Source organism: Drosophila sechellia, chromosome 3R (genome assembly GCF_004382195.2).
Source record: "Drosophila sechellia strain sech25 chromosome 3R, ASM438219v1, whole genome shotgun sequence".
Lineage (NCBI taxonomy): Eukaryota > Metazoa > Arthropoda > Insecta > Diptera > Drosophilidae > Drosophila > Drosophila sechellia.
This window is the reverse complement of record NC_045952.1, coordinates 20,170,111-20,189,865: the sequence shown is the minus strand read 5'-3', so window position 1 is coordinate 20,189,865 and position 19,755 is coordinate 20,170,111. Positions and strand designations below refer to the sequence as shown.

Below are 19,755 nucleotides of genomic sequence, written 5' to 3'. Positions count from 1 at the left end.
AATAAGTTGAATATTTGAAAGATTTTGCAATTTAAACTGAACAACATATGCATTTTAAATAACATTTATAATCTTGTAGATGGAATTCAAGTTTAAAACGTGCTTAAATTTCATTTAACGATTTTTATATTCCTGTTTCCATTTAATTAGGAAGCCGGATGAATGTTAACTAACTCATAAATCGCAATTCAGTTTGAAGAAGGAGCATAAAATACTTTGACTGCTTATTTTAATGTGCATTTAATTAAAAATGTATATATTTAAAATGTAATAAATATATAGAAGGACTACGACCATTATTTCAAATTGACTAATTCGTGTATTCATTAAGTACTGAGCACTTATTCGCTCCAATTATTCGTTTAATTCAACCGATTTGGCCATCTTCCTCGTAATTCCTACTTTGAGTTGGAATTACGGGATTACTTTTACGGATTTGTTTTTTTATAGATTTTTTTCCATCGCACGCGTTCATTTTCATGGCCTTTGTTACTGTGTTGTTTTTTGGGCACTTTTCGGAGCGTCTGCGGCGCTTCTTTAATGCTTAATGGTCAGTCTCGATGTCTTGGGGTTCGGTCTTCCAGTCCAGTCTCCTGCTCTCAACGTTTACGAGGCCGTCACTTTACGATTATTTGCTGGTTGTCCCAGGTTTTTTTTCCTCACTTTTCGTATGAGTGTTTTGGTCTTGCGTGGCGCATACAAATGATTTGATTTGGCTGAGATTTTCGGTGAACGAAATGCGAGTATCGCATGAGCCACACTCCGCTCTGCTTTCGAGCATGATTTTGGAGTTACTTCATTTGTCACTCTGGATTGTTTATTTTTTTTAATTTTATGGCTTTTCCCGAGAATTTGCCACAGCAGCCAGGCAGCCAGCCAGCCAAAGAGTTGACGCGTCGTCGGCTATTGACTTTGATTTTAATGGCCCTCGCTTGACTTTGCCTAATTTCACTTGGCCAGCGGCGGCCACTGACCAACAGTTAACAGCTAACAGCCGCCCCCTCTTTTTTTTGCCCCCGATTAGCACACTGAAAGAAATTAATTAAGGGTTTATTATACAATAAATTGGGTTTAATATTCCATTTAATAATTTGAAAATCATAATATCACTTTAACATCTTAATCTAATTTTGTTAATAAACTTCTTTAAGTTTTTTAATAGATGGTAAAATATTATTCTCAGTGCCCTAAAGACTTTCTTTTATTTGCCGCTATCTGACGAATTGTTGTACTTGCTAATGAGTTCATTTTAAGTAGTTCGCCGCATTCCAATTGCGGTTCGATTTGTATCTGAAAGTGCCTCTTAGACTGTGATTAGTTTTAATGGCTGGTTTTAGTTTTTACTGCCTGCACTAAATCGAATCGAATCAACACTCCATCGACAAAATTAAATTGCTATTTTAATGAGCCCCAAACCGTCGATAAATGCTTAGATTTCATCGAGGCATGGTCACAAAAATAAATGGAAAACTATTGACACCTAATAAGAGGCGAATAGTTTTCTCAACTTTTTCGCAAATGAAGCAATTAACACGGTTACCGAAAAGGGAAAACCAAAAAAACATAACCAAAGGCTGTGAAAAATGAATTGATACAAATATTTTTCAAAAGGCCATCAAAATGTAAACACAGCAATTCTGTCCGTGTGTGTGTGTCAGTATGAGTGTGTGTTTTAGTCCCAAAAAGTCCACAGCCCGCATAAAAACCCGCACAAAAATTTATCAGAGATGAAAATATGTTGCGGGCTTCAGGTTTAAAGAGAAGGGTTCAAATTTGTGGCAATAACCTCAAGACAAAATGTAAAGACAAAAATGAGAATATTTATATTATAAAGAATATAATTTCCAAAAAGGTTAATAATTTTTGCTTTGAGATTGCAGCTTTTTGAAGTTATTTTTTAAAATTTTTAATTTGAATGATATGAATTTAATTGAACATAAATGCATAAAAAAAATTTGACAAGAAATTAAGTAACAAAATTTCTCAAAAACCTTATTTAATGATTCAAAACAGCACCAAAAACTTATGCTTAAATCATTTTCTTATTTCAAGTATTTCCATAAAGTTAATCTTTAACTTTCTCAAGCTCAAGAAAATGTAAGAAAAATCTTTGTCCAAAAAAGGTGTCACACATACACGGCTTAAGATGTGTGTGCCTGTGTTGGTGCAATGCAAATATTTTTGACGTTCACTGAACTTTTGCAAAAGAGAAAATTATGCAAGCTTCCCGCAGTCTGTGCGCATATGTGTGCGTGTGCGCTTGTGAGTTTGCGTGTGACAGCTGTGTGACAAAAAATTATGGCAAACAACAAAAGCCAGGCCAAGTTTTCTCGCAAAATGCGAAAATCAAAAGGATAGACAGCGGAGCGGGGTGAATAACTATTTTCGCGACAACAACGAACATCTGCAACAAGAGAGAGAGAAAGAGAGAGAGAGAACTGCGCATGGCCAATGAGAGAGTCAATGATGTGTCAAACGAAACGCCGCCCAAATCAAAAATGGCGAGCCGTAGAGAGTGATGGCATGCTAGCCAGCACTGTGTTGGTCTCGCTCTAGCGACAGCCAGAGCAGCTAGCAAGCAGTGCAAGCAGTGCTGGTCATTCAGAGAAATTATCCTGCAGGAGATGTTGCTGCTGTTTTGCTGTTGTTGTTTCTGCTATTGCTGCTGCTGCTGGCAGTGCAATCCTTTCTTTGGCTTATTTGATTTCAATTTCAATTGCGGCGCATCCTTTTGACGTCCTTTATCAGCTGGCTAGGTGAACCTGTCGCCTTTGTTTGCCATGATAATTGCATTTGTGCGATATGTCCTCCCATCCCTGCCCCCCGAACCCCCTCGCTTGTACTCACCAATCAACACACTCCTTTGTCATTTATCAAACTTTTTTCTTCAATTTCTTTTTGGCTCAACTTTGGCCGACAAAGCGTGCAGCGCATGCAGATTAACATTTCACCTGTTCAATCTGCACAGGTGGGTGGTGAAATGGCGGTAAAGAGGTGGCTTTATAGGGGGTTAAGTAATGGGGGGAGCTGCTAGCAATCAGCCAGAGTTGTCATTGAGTTTGCTGCTGATTGAAATGCCGTTTGTTTCATAAGCTCGCCTTTTTCATTATTATTGCTCGCTCATTCACACAAGCCACAAAAAGCGAAACAATGCGAAAATTTTAATGAAAATTGTCGCTTGACTTCATTTTAACTGCTTCTGTGTTGGTTTCATTGATAACAAAATGGGGAGAACCAGGCAACATCAACAATATGCTGATGTCCCAACAGCAATCAGTCCATTTTGTGTCAAAATGTGCAATTTGAATAAACTTAAATCAATTGATTCAGCGAATTGTAACAGTGAATAATTTTGTATTGTATAAAATAAACTTACAGTTAAGCAACTAAACATTTTATTGAATCTGAAAACATAAATATATCAATTCAACAAATACCAATTTTACCGAATGCCATAAATATTAAAAATGTATTTATTGAAGCTACCTAAAAATAATAAATAGTTCTTTAAAATCGATTAAAATCCAAATAAAAGCTATCAATAACATTTATAAATTATAAGGCAATAACAGCTAAAATATGCCGATAACCACACATAATTTTGCGACAAAAAGCACAATCAAATCAAATGATTTGCCAGATTTAAAGAGCACAGAGAAAATCACATCTGCATTTCCCCTATTTAGCGTTAATTCCGGCAACAAAAAGAGCAAATAATAATTTAATAATTGTGTTAAAATATTAAACTGACAACAATTGGCAGGCAGCGAACGCAAAAGCCGCAAAAAGTGGCCGTCGAGATTTTATTCCACCGATAAACACGGAAATCTCAGAGAAATCCGAGTCCGAAAACCGAAAATCCCACCAACAACCCTCGCCTGCAGCAGCAACCCCCCAGCAAAAAGGATATTTTACTATGTATCTGGAAAAGGGGGAGGATGACTGGTATTAAGGCCTGACAAATCCTGCGAAGGCTCGGGCTCGGGCTCGTTCTGAATCCTATTTTTCCTTCCCCGCCCCACAAAAAATTCCCCCGGCAATCTGGGATTCTCATTCTCGTATCGGCGATTGCATCGTTCTATTAAATTACCAAAAGGCAAACGACAAACGGCAAACGTGTGCTGGGCTTCCAAGCTTCCTATGCTTCCAGCTTCCAAAAGTGGGTGGTGGCTTAAGCGGTGGCGCTGGGGGAATCGCCTGGTCCACAATTGAGATAAGATTGCCAGCGCCGAGATACAAGATATGTCATGTATCTCGCACACAAGAGAGAGACGGCCAACGAATCAAAACCAAATTACATCAAATTCTCATCCTCGGCTGGCTGGCAAATAATTATAAAAGTCACAGCAGACAGGCAGCCGATCGAAGATAGAACATGCATTGAATGACGGTTTCCAAGGGGCCACAGAGGATGCGATTTACACGTGCACTACAATGAAAATACGTTTCTTTTAAGTCCGATATTATACGAAATCCCAATGAAAATATAGTTCTAAATTTAAGTTTCCACACATGTGATATCTTACTGACTAACGTATCTTATACATTTATAATGGGATGAAATTGTTAAGAAACACTTCGTATTTCCATATTTTGTGCAGTGTAAAATCCATAAATGGATGTAGGTTCCACACACAAAATGCGGAGGCCACGTGTGACTAATAGAAATTTGCATGCGCAATTATTTGAACAAACCGCAGCAATTTCACGGCAGCAACGCGCAGCAGCAGCAGTAGCAGCAGCAACACCAATCGACGGACAAGCTAATTAGAAAAGAAGTACCCGCGGCTGGAAGGGGAAGTCGGGAATCGGAAGAGGATATATTGTAGTAGCTACCGCAACGAATCGATTTGGGCCTTTTATTGTCCATAAAGGACGCAGGTCCTGCGAGCAATTTGTGCATCGTTAAGGGTTACTGCAGCACCACACTATATCCTGTGGCATACGTACACCCCCAAACTGCGTTTGTTGTGATTTGTTGTGACACTTTGGGCTCGGAATGTTGTTATGCAAAAATTAGGCGCATAATTTTATTGCAATTTTTATGATCGAGCAGCGGTCGAAAGACTGTGAGAAAGTTTTCCTCCAACGTGATGCGATTTTAATTGTGAGAAACTTGGCTGGCCAAAATTTAAATTATGAGCCATTACTTTAGTGTCTTCCTGGGAGCGCGCATTTCCATGAAAATTATGATAATCCTGTTTATTGGGAAAATCCTTTCTGTGCCTTATTTATGCGACCGCAACCGAACAATGGCGCAAAATGTCTGCACCTGACAAAGGGGGAAAATCGTGAAAAGTGCCTTTCATGTTTGACAAAATGCAGCGACAACAAAAAGCATTTCTTGCACTGATTTCGGGCACTTAAACATCCACGACATCCATGAACAACAAACAAAAAAAAAAAACAATTTCGCTTCGAGCTCTACATATTTTCTTTATTTTCCATTTGTGAGGTGAGGTGAATTGATGAAAAACTGTCACATCATCGGGTCTCCTTGTGGTGCAGTTGCGCGGCTTTGATGTTGCGTATCCCTTTGTCCTTGGGGATCCTGTCAAAGGGATTCCCCTCCGGAGCATTGAGTTTCACGGTCCTGCAGTCCCCTAACATTTTGACATACCTGTTTTGATGTCTTCTTGTTATTGTTGATTGTTGGTTCAAAACACTCGACACAGTTTTCAAAAATAAACGATGTGAAATATTTGTATTTCACAAAAGATTGCTTTTTATTACCCGCATTTAAGCTAAGCTATACATTTCAAATCTAAATATCATAACTTACATAACCTACCAAATGCATAAGATTTACTTAATATTCAAGATCAATCTTTCTTGTTTTAATATGAACGAATGGTGTAAAAGGTTTTGTATTTTATTTCCTGATAAACATCTTAAATCTCAATAATCTTTTTTATTCTTTTTGACTTTATAGTTAATGTGGAGCTCCCAATCTATATGATAGTCAACACCTGAAACATGAGAATTGTTGGTCTTAAAGTATAGTACTTTGTGGCACAGAAAATCTTTCGATATGCCACCATTTCTTAGCCGTATTCCCTTGCCACACATACATAGATACATCTCTGAAAGCCATAAATTCTTCAAACATTAGAGCGGAGCAGTAGATCCTAAGCCACCCACTTCGCATTCGAGGCAATACAACAAAAACAATAAAACGTGGCAGGCGCATCCTGCCACCCATTTTTGGCCCCCACTTCCATTTTATCCTTGCAACCCCAACGAGCAAAAAAAAATAATGTTGCCTTTAACCTGGCCCACAAGTCACGGCCCAAAAGGTTTGTTGGTGTTTTTGTTGTTTTCAGCTGCGGCGTTTTCTTTCGGATTTTTCCTTTTGCCAGGACGAAAAGGCAGAGGGGGGATGGGGAGGAGGAGAATGGAACAGAAGCAGAAGCACACTGTACGCGCCATTTTCCGTGCGATTGCCAATGTTAAACGCAGCTCCCAAGAGCCAGCCAGAAACCACCCGCAACCACCAACTACCCACCCACTGTCCGTTGCCCACCGCCCCCTTCTTCCTTTGTCGTGGGTGTCCTCGCTGTTGTTTTTGTTGCTATTGGTGTTGTTGTTGCCGCTGCTGCTCCCTCTGGACCAGAAAAAGAAATGTTTCGCATAAAATGTTATCGCAAAGATTTACGACCCGACTTTTGCGCATCACACGCCACCCCCTTCTTCCCACAAACCAACAATCGCCCACCCCTGTCTTCTCATCCCCCTCCCTCGGCGAACCCTCACCCCGCCCATGGCATCCAGCAACTTGTTTTATGATAATATACGAGCTTTCTCCGCTGAAATATAAATGTTGTGTGTATGAGCAGCGCCTCTGTTCTTCTGCTTTTCGGACCCCCCTTTTCATGGACGGCTGCTGGAGGGACTTTATCCCCACCAAGAAAGTACAAAATTAGCATGAATAACATTTTTAGAATTATTTGTGAGAAGCAAAAGACAATTGTTACTTCTTTTACATTTATATTTAAACGTACTTTTTATTTCATTTTATTTTTATTTTATTTCCAATTTTACCATATATTGCACTAGATTCTACCAAGTTACACATGTTTTACTTTTATTGAGCAACTTAAGCGAAAAGTCAAGCTTTGGATTTCTTATCTGGCATATCTTAATTATCTAACCCCACCCCTAGAAGCATTTTTACTACGCCCATGGCCCAGTTGCCTGGAGTTTCTCCTTTTGCGCCATTTTGGCTGTCATCCTTTGCAGGAGTCACATCACTTGGCGGGCGTATCTATTTATCTAAGCATTTGTACATATTTATTTTAATGTTGAGGCAACCCCAGCGACTACAATTGTGCCCACCTCAGAGGCCGTGGCCGAGGCTGAAGGCAGCTCCATCTTCATTCTGGCCCACTCCCCCGAAGTGAATCCACAATAAAAATGGCTGCTGTATCCATAAGATACATGCCACTGATTTCTATGCCAACGTTTTATCTAGGCAGGCGTAGGAAAGCTTTGGCTTTCTTCCTTGATATGTGTGTTTGGCTTTCTGCTTCCTTCTCCGCCTCCGTCTCCACCTCCATCTCCTTCTCCACCTTCTCCTCGTGCGCCAAAAATCGTAAAATGAAGATTTTTCATGAGGATTGTAGTGGTTCCTTTTTGGCAAGGAGAAGGGGCTGTGGCATCCTTGGGCGCATCCTTGCCGCTGCGGAAGTAATTTATGACTTTTCGTTTTGCAAATGTTTAAATCTAAACATAAATATTCTGCCCTCTTCGCCGGTTGAAACATATGAGCAGCGTTTGTATTTATTTCATTTGCCTTTATTTCGCCCCTGATAAATTGTGCAATTTATGGCTTCGGTCATAAACATAACAACGCGCCGAAATTGGCTTAAACCGGCGGCCGCAGGCTTAAATACGCCAATCGAAATCAATGACAAAATAATTACACTCATACGCGTACATGGATTTTATTAATCGAATTATAAGATATGGCGTCAAAACAAACACATTGAGCTCCATAAGCCGACCCACAAACTGGAACAAGTCGCATGAGTCAGAGAAAAATTAATGGTGATGTTAATGATATTAAAGGCAAATGTGGAACGATTGTACAGTGAGCACTTGACGGTACTAACGCCGAGTTACTGCACCGACCAGTTTCACTTTTAGCCAATTTCCACTGTGTGAGCCACACGCGTTGCCTTGGAAATTAATGAATTGCCAGCGATTATCCTGACCGCCTCATCATCGACATCATCAGTGCCAGCATAAATAAGCACAAATTCAATTACTTATGCCAAATAAGTAGAAATGATTCAATAACGAAACCGAGATACTCGTACAAAACGAAACTAGGGCCATAACACACACAGGCATCTCAGATAAGGAGATGGAGATGGAGGCTGGCAATCGAAGGAGTCCAAGGAACCGAACTCCGCTACCATTTACCATTACCAGAGTGCCCCGATAAGCGCGGACACATACAGATACTGCGGACCATGGCGAGCAAACTGATCAAATATGCTTAATTATAATTTGATTTGATTTATGATGCCTTCTGATTTCATGTGACATTTGTAATTATTCTTGTCGCGCCCCGAACTGCAGTCGCGATCAACGAAATCATGGCAGAGGCAATAGCAGGCATATATGCACTGCAAGAAATGCAAGTGCCAGTTGCAATTAAATGAGTGCAGAATAAGTAAAGCAAGTGAATAATAAGGCTTCTTGGCATTTTTTATGTATGCTAAAATCTGGCTAGCTTTTTAAAGTGTCACACCTATTTGTTTCAGTGCAAGAACCGACTGTTCGAAGGAACAACATCATCATCATCATCAGCATTGACAATTGGTGCCGCTGTTCCTGTTGGTGATTTTACCTTTGTTGTTCCTGTGGTCTTCACCTCTTCCCTGGCCCATTGGCAATGATCAACGATGTCGACAGTGACAGCGACGAGGAGCAAGCGACAATCCTGAGCTGCATACGAAACTAGCTGCGCCTGATGAATACGTGTTGAAGAGGGTGTTGGAATAATGTAATGCCCAGGATGCCATAATATTTACTTATCAAGGCGCTACACTGTCGAAATAAGTCATTCAGAGTGAGTTATGGCGAGTTCAAGGAGGAATTTTCAATTGCTTCTCGAAGTTAGCTAAACACAGTGAGAAGCGCAGAGAAAGAAAGTTCTCTAATGAAAATAGTAAATTGGTCTTTAAATAAACTAAGCATTCTATGGTTTAATGTTTACCTCTTTCTCTAGAATGGTAGTTAACAAACATATATTTCTTAGTAATTCTTGGAAGTGAAACCCAAACTTTCCAGCATTCAATACATCCATAAGGGCATTTATCATTCGCTTTTAAGTCATTCCACTTTATAATCGTCATCCTGGTGTGGTTTATTATTTGTTCTACGCCAAAGAGCCATCATATGCTAGGAGCATATACATAAGACACACTATATACACCCATATAAGTATGTAGTTCGTCAGCTCAGTTACCGCGTCTATGTCTGTGGGGAATAAATCAACACGCTGTGTGGCTTCGTCAACGATCCATCTTGGCCCGGCAACTCGGCTCTTGACTCTCGATTCTCGACTTTCGACTTACCTGTGCGAGTCGCCTGGTTAAGGGGTCTAAGTTTGGCTTGCTGCCGTCGATCAAAATCAGGGGCCGCACCGCCGCCTGTTGATCGGGCCGCACCGCCGCCTGTTGATCGGAAACTCTCGCCTACGATCGAGTGACAATCGACGGTGCGCCGGGCAAACAAAAACAAAGCCAGATCAAATTTAAAGGTAGGTTGGCCAGCCCCTCAATGGAGATCAATAAGCTCGAGCTGGAGCTGGAGCTGGAGCTCTGCCGCTCTCCCCCGCTTAGATTATCGCGCAGCGATCACCGAAATCGATCAGTTAAGCATAAGGCGCGCGCCTTCTCCTTGGATAATAAGCTGAATAGGCCTATGACAATAAGCTATGTAATTATATGGCATATCATATCGGTCCGGTCGGCAATGAGAGAGCGCAACTGGAGCGGATTACCGAGAAGTGCGTGGGCTAGGGCTCCCCTAGAGATGGCCTCAAAGAAGGGAAATACGAGTCACAATTCCCCACTGGGTGAACGGGCTGGAGATGGGAGATCCAAATGATACCAGTCACGACAGCTTGAGCTTACTTTCATAAAAAAGTATTCAAAAAAGATTGTTATAAAGAATCTTTGTTGTTATAAATAATATATTATTAATACATTTATATCGAAGTATATCTACAAAATAAATTGCATAATTGGTACGGCACTACTTATGACACTGAAAAACCATCTTTGGTTTACTATTTATTTGCGAAAGTGTATAGATGACTTTCTTTCGCTGACCTTTGTAACTCACGATGTCATCGCGCAACTGCACTATAATTGCGGTTGACAAATTGCAGTCAGTGTGAGACGGATTAGGCTGGAAGTATCTCCGTTTACCTGTGCCCAATATCAAAACCCTTTTCCAGAAGCGGCTGTTCTGCTGCTGTCTTTTAATTAGCATGTCATGTGCACTTGAGCTGTCTCCTGCCACGCCCCCCTTTTCTTGGACGAAGGGCAGGGGTGGGGGAAGTGCATTTCGCTGGATGACTGGCACTAAATTCAATTTACTTTTTAAATATATATACGTTTCGTGGTTTTACGGTCGCTCGACTGCCACTCAGAGCCGCTCCTGCGATGATTGGCGTTTTTTTTTGGATTGGTGGTTACGCGGAATCGGGCTAATATCGATGACTTGGCCATTGAGTGGCTGCCTGGATGCTGGCATATGTATCTTACCCACCGACCAACCGACCGACTGACTGACTGTCTGACTGACAGGGGATATTTATTAGCCCACTACTCAAAGAGCGCCACTTGAGTTGGTCTCCTTTGCTCGTGTTTTTATTTGCTCTTGCCTGTTTTAATAAGCGGTTACCTTCTGGTTTTCATCTCCTGGCGCAGTTTTCAATTAGCCCATGGCTTCGCCAAGGGTTTTTTTTTGTTTTTGGCAGGGACCACGGGCCCTGCACTTTAATTAATCGCCGTGTCTAACAAAATATGACAAGCGCCATAAATTAAAGAGCTGCTCCCCCCGTAACCAGCCATTTCTCGCTGATCCGGGGACACAGTCTCCCCACCTCGGAAGCAGCTTCCCAGTTTGGCTGAAACCGCAGGTGTGCGCCTGGAAAATTTGCGTGTGCGGACAGCTAAACTGCTACCGCGCTTAGTTAAAGCCCGTTTCATGGGGCATATAAATGAGAGATGTTTAACTAAGAGACACACACAGGCTCCGCATAAAATGAACACAAATTATGGGAAAACACTAAAAAAAAAAAACGAGAGAGTGGCTGGCATGCAATGGCGGCAATGGGAGCGTGGGCCCAGATGAATCGCTGATTTGGACCCAGTTAGTTAGGTGTTGGGCCAACAAATGTAGGAGGTCGGGCAAACTGGCAGAGAATATGATTAATTCAAGTGGAGCACATCAAGTACGTTAAAAAATTTTAGTTTTAGTGTTAAAATATATAAGCTTTAATTACCTTTCAAAATCTAAAGGCGCATAAGATAAACACTCTCACATTCCGAATTACGAAATCCGAAATCTTAACTACCAAAGGGAGGATCTTACATAAAACAATAATGTAATATAGCCATAAATTCGTTCGCATTCATATATAAATTAAATCCGTGCAAAACAAAAGGGTTACGCTCCAGTCTTTTGTGGGCCAAAAAGAAGTGGCAGTGGCAATGGCCCATGGCACAAAGGATGGGAAATGGATTCGGGAATGGGATTTGGCTGAGGGCGCCACATAAGCCACAGTCGAGCTGCATAACTCAAGGCGTCTGTGACATTTTTATGGCATCAAATATATATTTTATTCGCCGCTTGCCCAGCAAGCATGGGCGTAGTGCGAAGGGGCTAGTTAAACAGAAATATGAAATATAATTATAATACAGTATGTACATAAATGTGATGAGAAATAATTATCAAGCATTATTCGATACTTTTAATCAATATAATCCCCCTATGTAATTCCCCACGCCTCTGCTAGTAATATATACATTTATTTTCCGTCGCTTTTAGGCATTTTACATTTCGTTTGGGCCCACTCCCCTGCCTTGGCCAAATCCCCTGCTCCCCTTAACCTCAAATGCAATTAAAACAAAGAGAGAAAAGGGGCCCATTAATCCTTTTTACACAATATCCTGTACGTATGACCGCCAATTGGATGGCGGGGGTGTTTGACTTTCAGAGGAGTGGGGGTGGAGGAAAATGGGGGCTTCACGGGGCGGCCATTTTCTTTTGCCAGCTGCCATTTTTATGCTCGTTTTGTGAGCCTTTTTTATTGTCTGCTCTTCTGGTTTCCTTTTTTTTTGTTTGTTTGCTACTCTTTGGCATTAAAAATGTTTTATGTTGTGTGCGATTTGAGCAACCTACTTTGCACATGCTTAGCGGCGTGGGAGGGTTAAGGGGGAGTAACCAGAGATCTCATCGGTGGCGCTTTATTTTGTTACATATTCTATATATATATATATATGCACGCTCGACAAGGATAAGGCGCCTCGTTTGTTTGCGTAGAAAGGCTTAATTTGTACAGGAGTCGGCACACACACACATGTCCGCTTTTAACGACTCCCAAATCGCATTTGTGTGTGCGACTTTTGTCTTGGCTTTAACTGTTTTTATGGCGCATTGCGACTTTTTATGGCCTTGTCTTCCGCTGCACTGCCAAAAGTTGAGTACTTCGGTTATCATATTAGCAATGTACTTTAAAACAGACTCAGGAAAGAAAACATTGTAATTTGATACAAATATTCAATAGAAATTTGTATAGAAAAGTAATGGGTAAATGTTTTGAAACACCATTTGGACAAAACTTTTCAATTTATTTTTAAATGGCTAACAAGGACTTGATTGATTAGAGAAAAAGGACAGTGCATTAAAATGTCCATGTAACGATATTATTTAAGCTGTCTTGTTTTGGCTTTGCCTATTCTAATGTGTGTTGCCCCCAGCTCAGGCCACGCCCCCAAAGGGGGAACGCCCAGACCTCCAAAGGACGAAAAAAAAGCACACGAAAAGCATAAAGGATAATAATAAAACGGAGCCTTATCGCTGATGCCGATGCTGCTTTGCTTTGCTCCCGATGATGGCGATGTTGAATGCCGCTCGCTGTTATAATAAAACAAATGGCAGCCCCATTTAATTGCTGGCCATAAATGTGCTTGGTCCTGCGTACAGGAGGGCATGGTGTATCCTTTTCGAGGATGCCACCGCCACCAAGGAAGGCGGCTATATGTGTGTATGTGTGAGTGTGGTGCGTGTATTACTTTTTATTATTATTAGTATTTAAATTTATTTGTTACTTTATGGCGTGCACGCTGATAAATCGGAGCAAGCTCGTTGGCCCTTTTAATGGCCGGCCATAAAAGGTAAGCCCAGAAGAGCGGGCCAAATTATACAATCAAAGCAAGTTAAAAGTCCATTTAGTATCGCCGATATGACATAATTGAGTGGACGCTATCTCTAACCACCAAAAAAAAAACCCAAAACCCAGAGCCCTCAGAGAAAAACCCCTACAAATCCCAGCATATGTACCAGCCATTTGAGGCGATGTCCTGTGGCTTTTGTTTTCATTCGACAATGCAATTAATGCAATTGCACAATTGTTTTCGGGCGCACTTACAAGCGAAGTTCTCGCCAAGGGAAAAGTTTGTGCACTCACAATTGGCACATTTGGTTTTATTACCCAATTGAGCAGCTAATTTGTGGGGAGTTGAGTTCAACCCGGCCAAACAAGTCAATTTGCGGTGTATCTCGACGAAAGTCAACCCCTCCATTGCAGATACACTCGCATATCTAATGGGCAGGACTATCCTGGCTCATTAATGCCTGTCTTCAGCATTTGTTATGATATTTTTATTATTTTCCATGTGCTGCCGTGATTTCAATTTGATTCGAGCGATGATTAATTCATGCTGGGCATAGGCCACACCTACCATCCTGGCGTGGTAGTTCCCATTCGGATGCCCCTTCCCCTTCCCCTTCCCCAATCTGTGCGATGATAAATGAACCTTATTTTCCCCTCCCCTTCCCCACATCTTCGGTGTGTTTGTATTGATGCTTATCCGCGACATTCCTGCCGCCCAAAGTGTCACTGTTGTCGATCATTTTTATGTTGTGTGCCTTCGCAGTTTGATTGACAAGCCGGAGTTCGGAGTCCCGAGTTCATTTTACATGCAGCGATCATCTCGGGACTCGCTGCTGCTTTTTACTTGTCTGCCTTTTATGATCGCTCGTCTTGCGGGGATCGCCGGGGCCAGGGAGTTTACCATAAAATGCCCATTAATCATTTGATAGAGCCGCGTAATGAACTCGAACTTCAGCCGGGCAGTTTGCCAAATACAAACTTTTCCGTGCTTCTCCTCCTTTCTATTTTTTTTTTTTTGTTGCACTTTGTCTGGCTTTGGCACCTAATCCTGGCGCACAACTATGCCGTTTGCATTGTTCCACGCACAAAGAACACAAAGGACATGTTTGCACTGATTATCAGATTAGGCCATTGTACGTACAAATTGATATTGTCATGTTTCAAGTGCCAGTTTGCCTGGCCGGCCATCCTCTCCTTTTCAGCCGGAGGCAGTGCAAAACTCATTGAATGCTGTCGCCAGTGCCGATTAAGAGATTTTTATTTTCGCACTCGCCACTCTGCCAACCACTCTACGATGAAAACCAGGCCAAAACAATGGCCCAGTCGCCCCGGCCAGATTTGCAATATTTAGGCTCGGCTTCCTCTTGTTTTCTGGTTTCGTTTTGACGAAACAATCGCCGGACAATGAGCCATGAGTGGTTTTAGCGCTGCGGTCCTTCTCATTTTGGTCTAGTTTCTGGCCCAGAACCGATCATTAGCATAAAGCCACAGCGGCGACGGCAATTCTCGATTCCGATTCCCATGTCTGTGCTGGGCGTTGGCCGAGGCAAAACGAAGCGAAAACGGGCAAGGATTAGACCAAAATGTGCACATCATCCTCGCCGGAGATCCTTTGAGGTTGATCTCCGTATCGGAGACAAGTAATCGCAATCGCAATCTTGGCCCGAAAAATCGCTCCAGCTCGTATCAGATTTCGCTGGAAATCACTGGGCAGGATTTCCCTATCAATGCAGCTGAATCGATCGATGGATTTAAGAGGTGTTGGCGGCTATTTTTGCTATGATCTTCACATTTCAATTCGAGCCAAATTGTCTACGAGCGCAGATGGATGCTATGAGATATGCTAATCTTTTGGCACTCTCAAAAGGGGGTTTCCAGAATCGTGGACCCATTGTGATAAGTGTTTTTGGCACTTGGCCATCTTGATAAAAGAAAATCCATCGGAAATATGTTTCATTTTCTTGGTTTTCCAAAGTATTGATATTAATCTTAAACTTTATATACGAAACATATACATACTAATTCAATGGAATTCCTCCCAATAATATAATAGCAATAGGTAGTAGTAGGTAGGTTCTATTATTACACTTTATCGTTTATTTCTTGGCTAAGACAAGTCGCTAATTTGTATAACAATTTCTAGACCGCCGCCATATTGGTCATTTTTGAAAAAAGTGCCAACGGCCTTCAGATATCCTCGCGGCATTATAACTGGCCAATTGTCGTTTTTGAGGACTACATCCTTTACGTAGTATATTCCCTTTGGTATGGGACATGGGTGCGTATGACCCGGAAAGTCCGTGTTAACTCCGTACTTTAAACTCGACTCAAAGTACGACCAATAGGCCTTCAATGCCGTGCAGATGGATTGTTTGGGAGCGGCAAACGGAAGCTGCTTGTACTCGCCATCGCCCACAGAATCGATGAAAGTTTCACCGACAAATGAAAGTGATTCATTATCCAGATCCTCCTTCAGTTCGAAAGTGCCATTTGCCATACGTTCTCGGCCTAAGAACCTAATTTGGCTCAAATCGAACAAGTTGGTGCCATTTGAGGTAATAGAAATGAAACGCGCTTCATAGGTTTTCGGAATCAATGCCTGAAAATCAAGTGTCAAATAGTATTGAAAGTGATTTTGGCTTTAATCTCTTACGCAAGTTTTGCCGATCAGCATTATTAGTATACAAAATAGAAACTGCTTCATTGTTTTACTCGGTTATTGTGGAATTCAAAACTGTATATGCGCGGAATTATTTCGGATATTTATAGGGCCCAGCTATCTTTAAATAGTACGTTGTGAATCTCTGCACAATGTTGTTCAAATAGTATAGTGTCATGCAATGTAATTCCGCCTACGTAAATTGTATCTTGCTTATGATATTTGATAATAAACTGTGCTAACAACCTATTTAAAATAACTCTTTCATTACAGTCAGTCTATAGACATATACTTTGTTTTTTCTGTATTTAAAAAATGGGTTAAAAAATATGGCTTTTAATGTGACCGACCTATGGCGAGAGTAAACCGCATCAAAATTGAACTGCTTGCGCCACTTGAAATGGAAGATTTTTAAGGAACGATCGCTACATGATATCATATGTACCAACCCATTCCATTTAGTACCATCCCGGGCGGCAAGTGCCTTTCACAGCCCATTGTTCGGGGGATGAGCTCCTAGGCGCCGGGTCATAACTCTTAGCGGCTGTAGCAGCTATTTGTTCGCCTCGAACATCGATACTATGTACATATATTTGGTACATGGGCAATAAAAATATTGGCCTGCCTTCGCCGGCATGACAAAGGAATTGCACCATAAAATGCATGCACAATTTCCACACAGCAGCCGAGGAGCTGAATCGGGAAACGGATGAGAAAACAAAGCCCTCCAGATCCCCGGTTCCCTTTGCCTCTCAGGTGAAATCCCTTCGAAACTAGTGCAACACTTTTGGCTTATAGACAAAGCCAAAAGCAGACTGCAAACCTCGATGGAGAGGGGGAAGTAGTTGGCCAGGACGCAGAAGGCCGGGTCCATTGTCTTCGCAGAAGTCGTTAGTGTGACAGGTTGGATTTGTTTTGTGTACGGTGCCTAAGTCTGTCATCATCATCAGCATAAGACTTGTCTGGCGCCAGCATTAGGGACAATATTTTCGACTAAATATTTCGTCACAGGCTCAGGTAAATTTCGGGATCTAAGGTAGAACATATACCGAGTTGGTCGGTGGAAGGGAGGGAAACGAGGGCGTAGGCCAGGAAAAATCGGACATCTCTGCGGGCGCCTATTTTGGTCGATTTCTATTTGGCCTGCTGCAGTTGCATTGATGATTTATGCGTCGGTATTACAGGTGCACGGATCTCCAGGTAGGCTAACCCAAAAATATGTTATTAAATCAAATAAATTCCAATAGGTACCACTTACCTTCCCTATTTGCATTGACAGTTTAGCATTTGATTAGTTATCATGCGTACATTTCAATCATAGACATCTAGTAGTAGTTATTAACAGCCAATGTACTTTTTCTACAACAAATAAAGTAATGAAAAATATTCAAAGGTGCACATGCGATGCGTGTGGTGGCATGTGCCCCTAATCGAAGCTGCAACATATTGGCACTCTTGAAGTTACTCTCCGTGCCCGGGCACGTGCTCCGTGGCCCACTTGAACCGGAGAACCTCGAGGACTGCATCCCGCTCCTTTGGTCCTGATTCAGTTACTGTTCCTGAATGAACTCCTACCGGCTGGCAAAGTTCGCTGACAACAATCGGGGGTTTTTTAATGCCGGCGAAGTCGCACGCTCTCTATTGGAATTTTCACAATGAGCACACTTGAGATACTTTTCTTTCTCCCCCTTTTTCCACCTCCCTTTTTTTCCTCTGGTCGAGACATGCAGAATAGGGGTAGCGGGCGGTGGTGGGTTGTGAACTTTTCGGTTGGCGAACAATGGTTCAAGTGCTGCTTGCAAAACAAAAAGCGTTTTAAGTTTTAATTACGCCAGACACAAAAGGCCGCAGGAATGAACAGGAGTTGCCACGACACATGGTGGTCCTTTTTGGTCGGAGGTGTGAGTCGGAAGTGTATGGCTTAAGGATATTGCACTGTCTTGGGGGCGAACAGAGGCGATATCGCAGTAACAATCCATCGGTAACTTTCCTACCTCGCACCTTGCATAAGCCGTATCGGCTGCCAAATCTCCAAATATTTCTCAACTCGGTCCGAATCAATTTGGATCCCCTCCCCCCTCACTATCCATCCCCTCAAGTGTGTGCCATCAGCAACTATCTATCGAATACAGGCAGCCATAGCTTGTCAGAGATTAGATTTCCAAACGCGCTCTTAACAATGCCACCAGAAGCAACAAAGAAAATTATAAGAAGCCCTTCGGCATGGATGGTGTTTTGAATGACTAGATGCTACCCTGGAATTGGGGAATGTCCTTAAGATATATTTTCAGATATAAAGCTTAAAGGTATATAGGACGTTGATGGTTGGTAAGTTTTAAACTATCAACATTTAAGAGTCTACTTAATTCTCCAAGCTAATATATAAATAAACAATCAAATATATAATAAACAATCTGTAGAGTTATTCCCATAAGTAGCATGGGCATTCGAAGTCGATGTCTTGGATCACCAATAATACCAGAACTACAGAACTACTCATACGTGTAACCCCCATTTAATCCGCTAAGTAAGGGGTATATAAAATTGCTCAATTGCTCAACTGATTAGACTTTGTTTTCAATTTGTCTTTCAGCCGTTCATTCACAGTCAGCGAAGAAGGTTCCCCACCAAAACCCAAAGAAAAAAACCAAGTTGAGACGACATGACAGGCGCGAAGACAGAGACAGCCACACGTTTTTAATCAAAATTTTACAGGAAATCAAAAATCAGTTTTTCAAAAAATAAAAATCACAGTTTCTTATCGCGATGTTGATTTGTGGCTGCCGTTTGTTGTTCTTCTCGTCTCAACTTATTTTGTTATTGTTTTTTTTTACCCCAATTGCTTGGCCCATCGGAAATTTTGGGTTGGCAGGGCCGTTGTGGCATGTAATTTGAGGAAAGCAGCGCCGAAAGCAAACGCAGTAGCTATGAAATCAATTATGCGATAAAGATTTGACAGCACAACGCACTGAGCTGCGCTGCTGCTGGCACTCGATAATTAATTTTAACGCTTTATCGCAATTGGAGGTGCGCCTTATGGAAGGGGCCTTAACTTTAAGGTGGGGATCGGGATCCGAAAGATAGTAGCTGCCGATAGCCGTCCGATTTGATTGAAGTCTGTCCAGCAGGGGCTGCGTCTCTAATCTGTGACACAATTGGTAAGAAGTTATGAGTGTGCCTATGAATTTATTAGAGGCCTTTCCTTAACATCATATCCCCTGTACATTGGGTAAATACATGGATTTTGGTGCGTTTGCTGGGGACGGTGAGCGATGCTTTCCCAAGATATGCAAACGAACTCAATTATTTATTTTATCACAAATGATTTTGCTTATCAAATCTAGCAATCGCGTCATCTTTGTCTCAGCCAGAAAACCACAATGACGAAGGGCAGCAGAAGACCTTTCTCAGGCCCAAAGAATCCACTCCACTCCACTCCACTCGTCTGCCCTTCTTGAGTTTTTCTTACAATTGCTTGGGTTCGGTCCTGATTGAGGCCGCCATTATTCAAGGAGCCCAGCCAAGCTCCTTGTCCCGCTCTCTCCATCTCTCTCGCTCTCTCTCCCTCTGTTTCGGTGGCATCTTTTTGGCGCTATCTTTGCATTGAAATCTCCACAGTTCATGTCAAATTTCTTGTGTTTTTATATATCATTCGACTGGCTGTGGCTTCCTTGTAAGT

At 41.9% G+C, this 19,755-nt stretch overlaps 1 protein-coding gene across 1 annotated transcript; it reads right to left on the bottom strand.

Moving 5' to 3' along the window:
* Window positions 1–15,477: 15,477 nt before the first annotated feature.
* Window positions 15,478–16,133, bottom strand: LOC6607309. The gene is made up of 2 exons (XM_002032052.2): window positions 16,071–16,133; window positions 15,478–16,016 (listed from the first exon to the last, which is right to left on the bottom strand). The coding sequence occupies exons 1-2, from the start codon at window positions 16,119–16,121 to the stop codon at window positions 15,525–15,527; spliced, it is 543 nt and encodes a 180-aa protein (XP_002032088.1). The 5' UTR covers window positions 16,122–16,133; the 3' UTR covers window positions 15,478–15,524.
* Window positions 16,134–19,755: the final 3,622 nt, after the last annotated feature.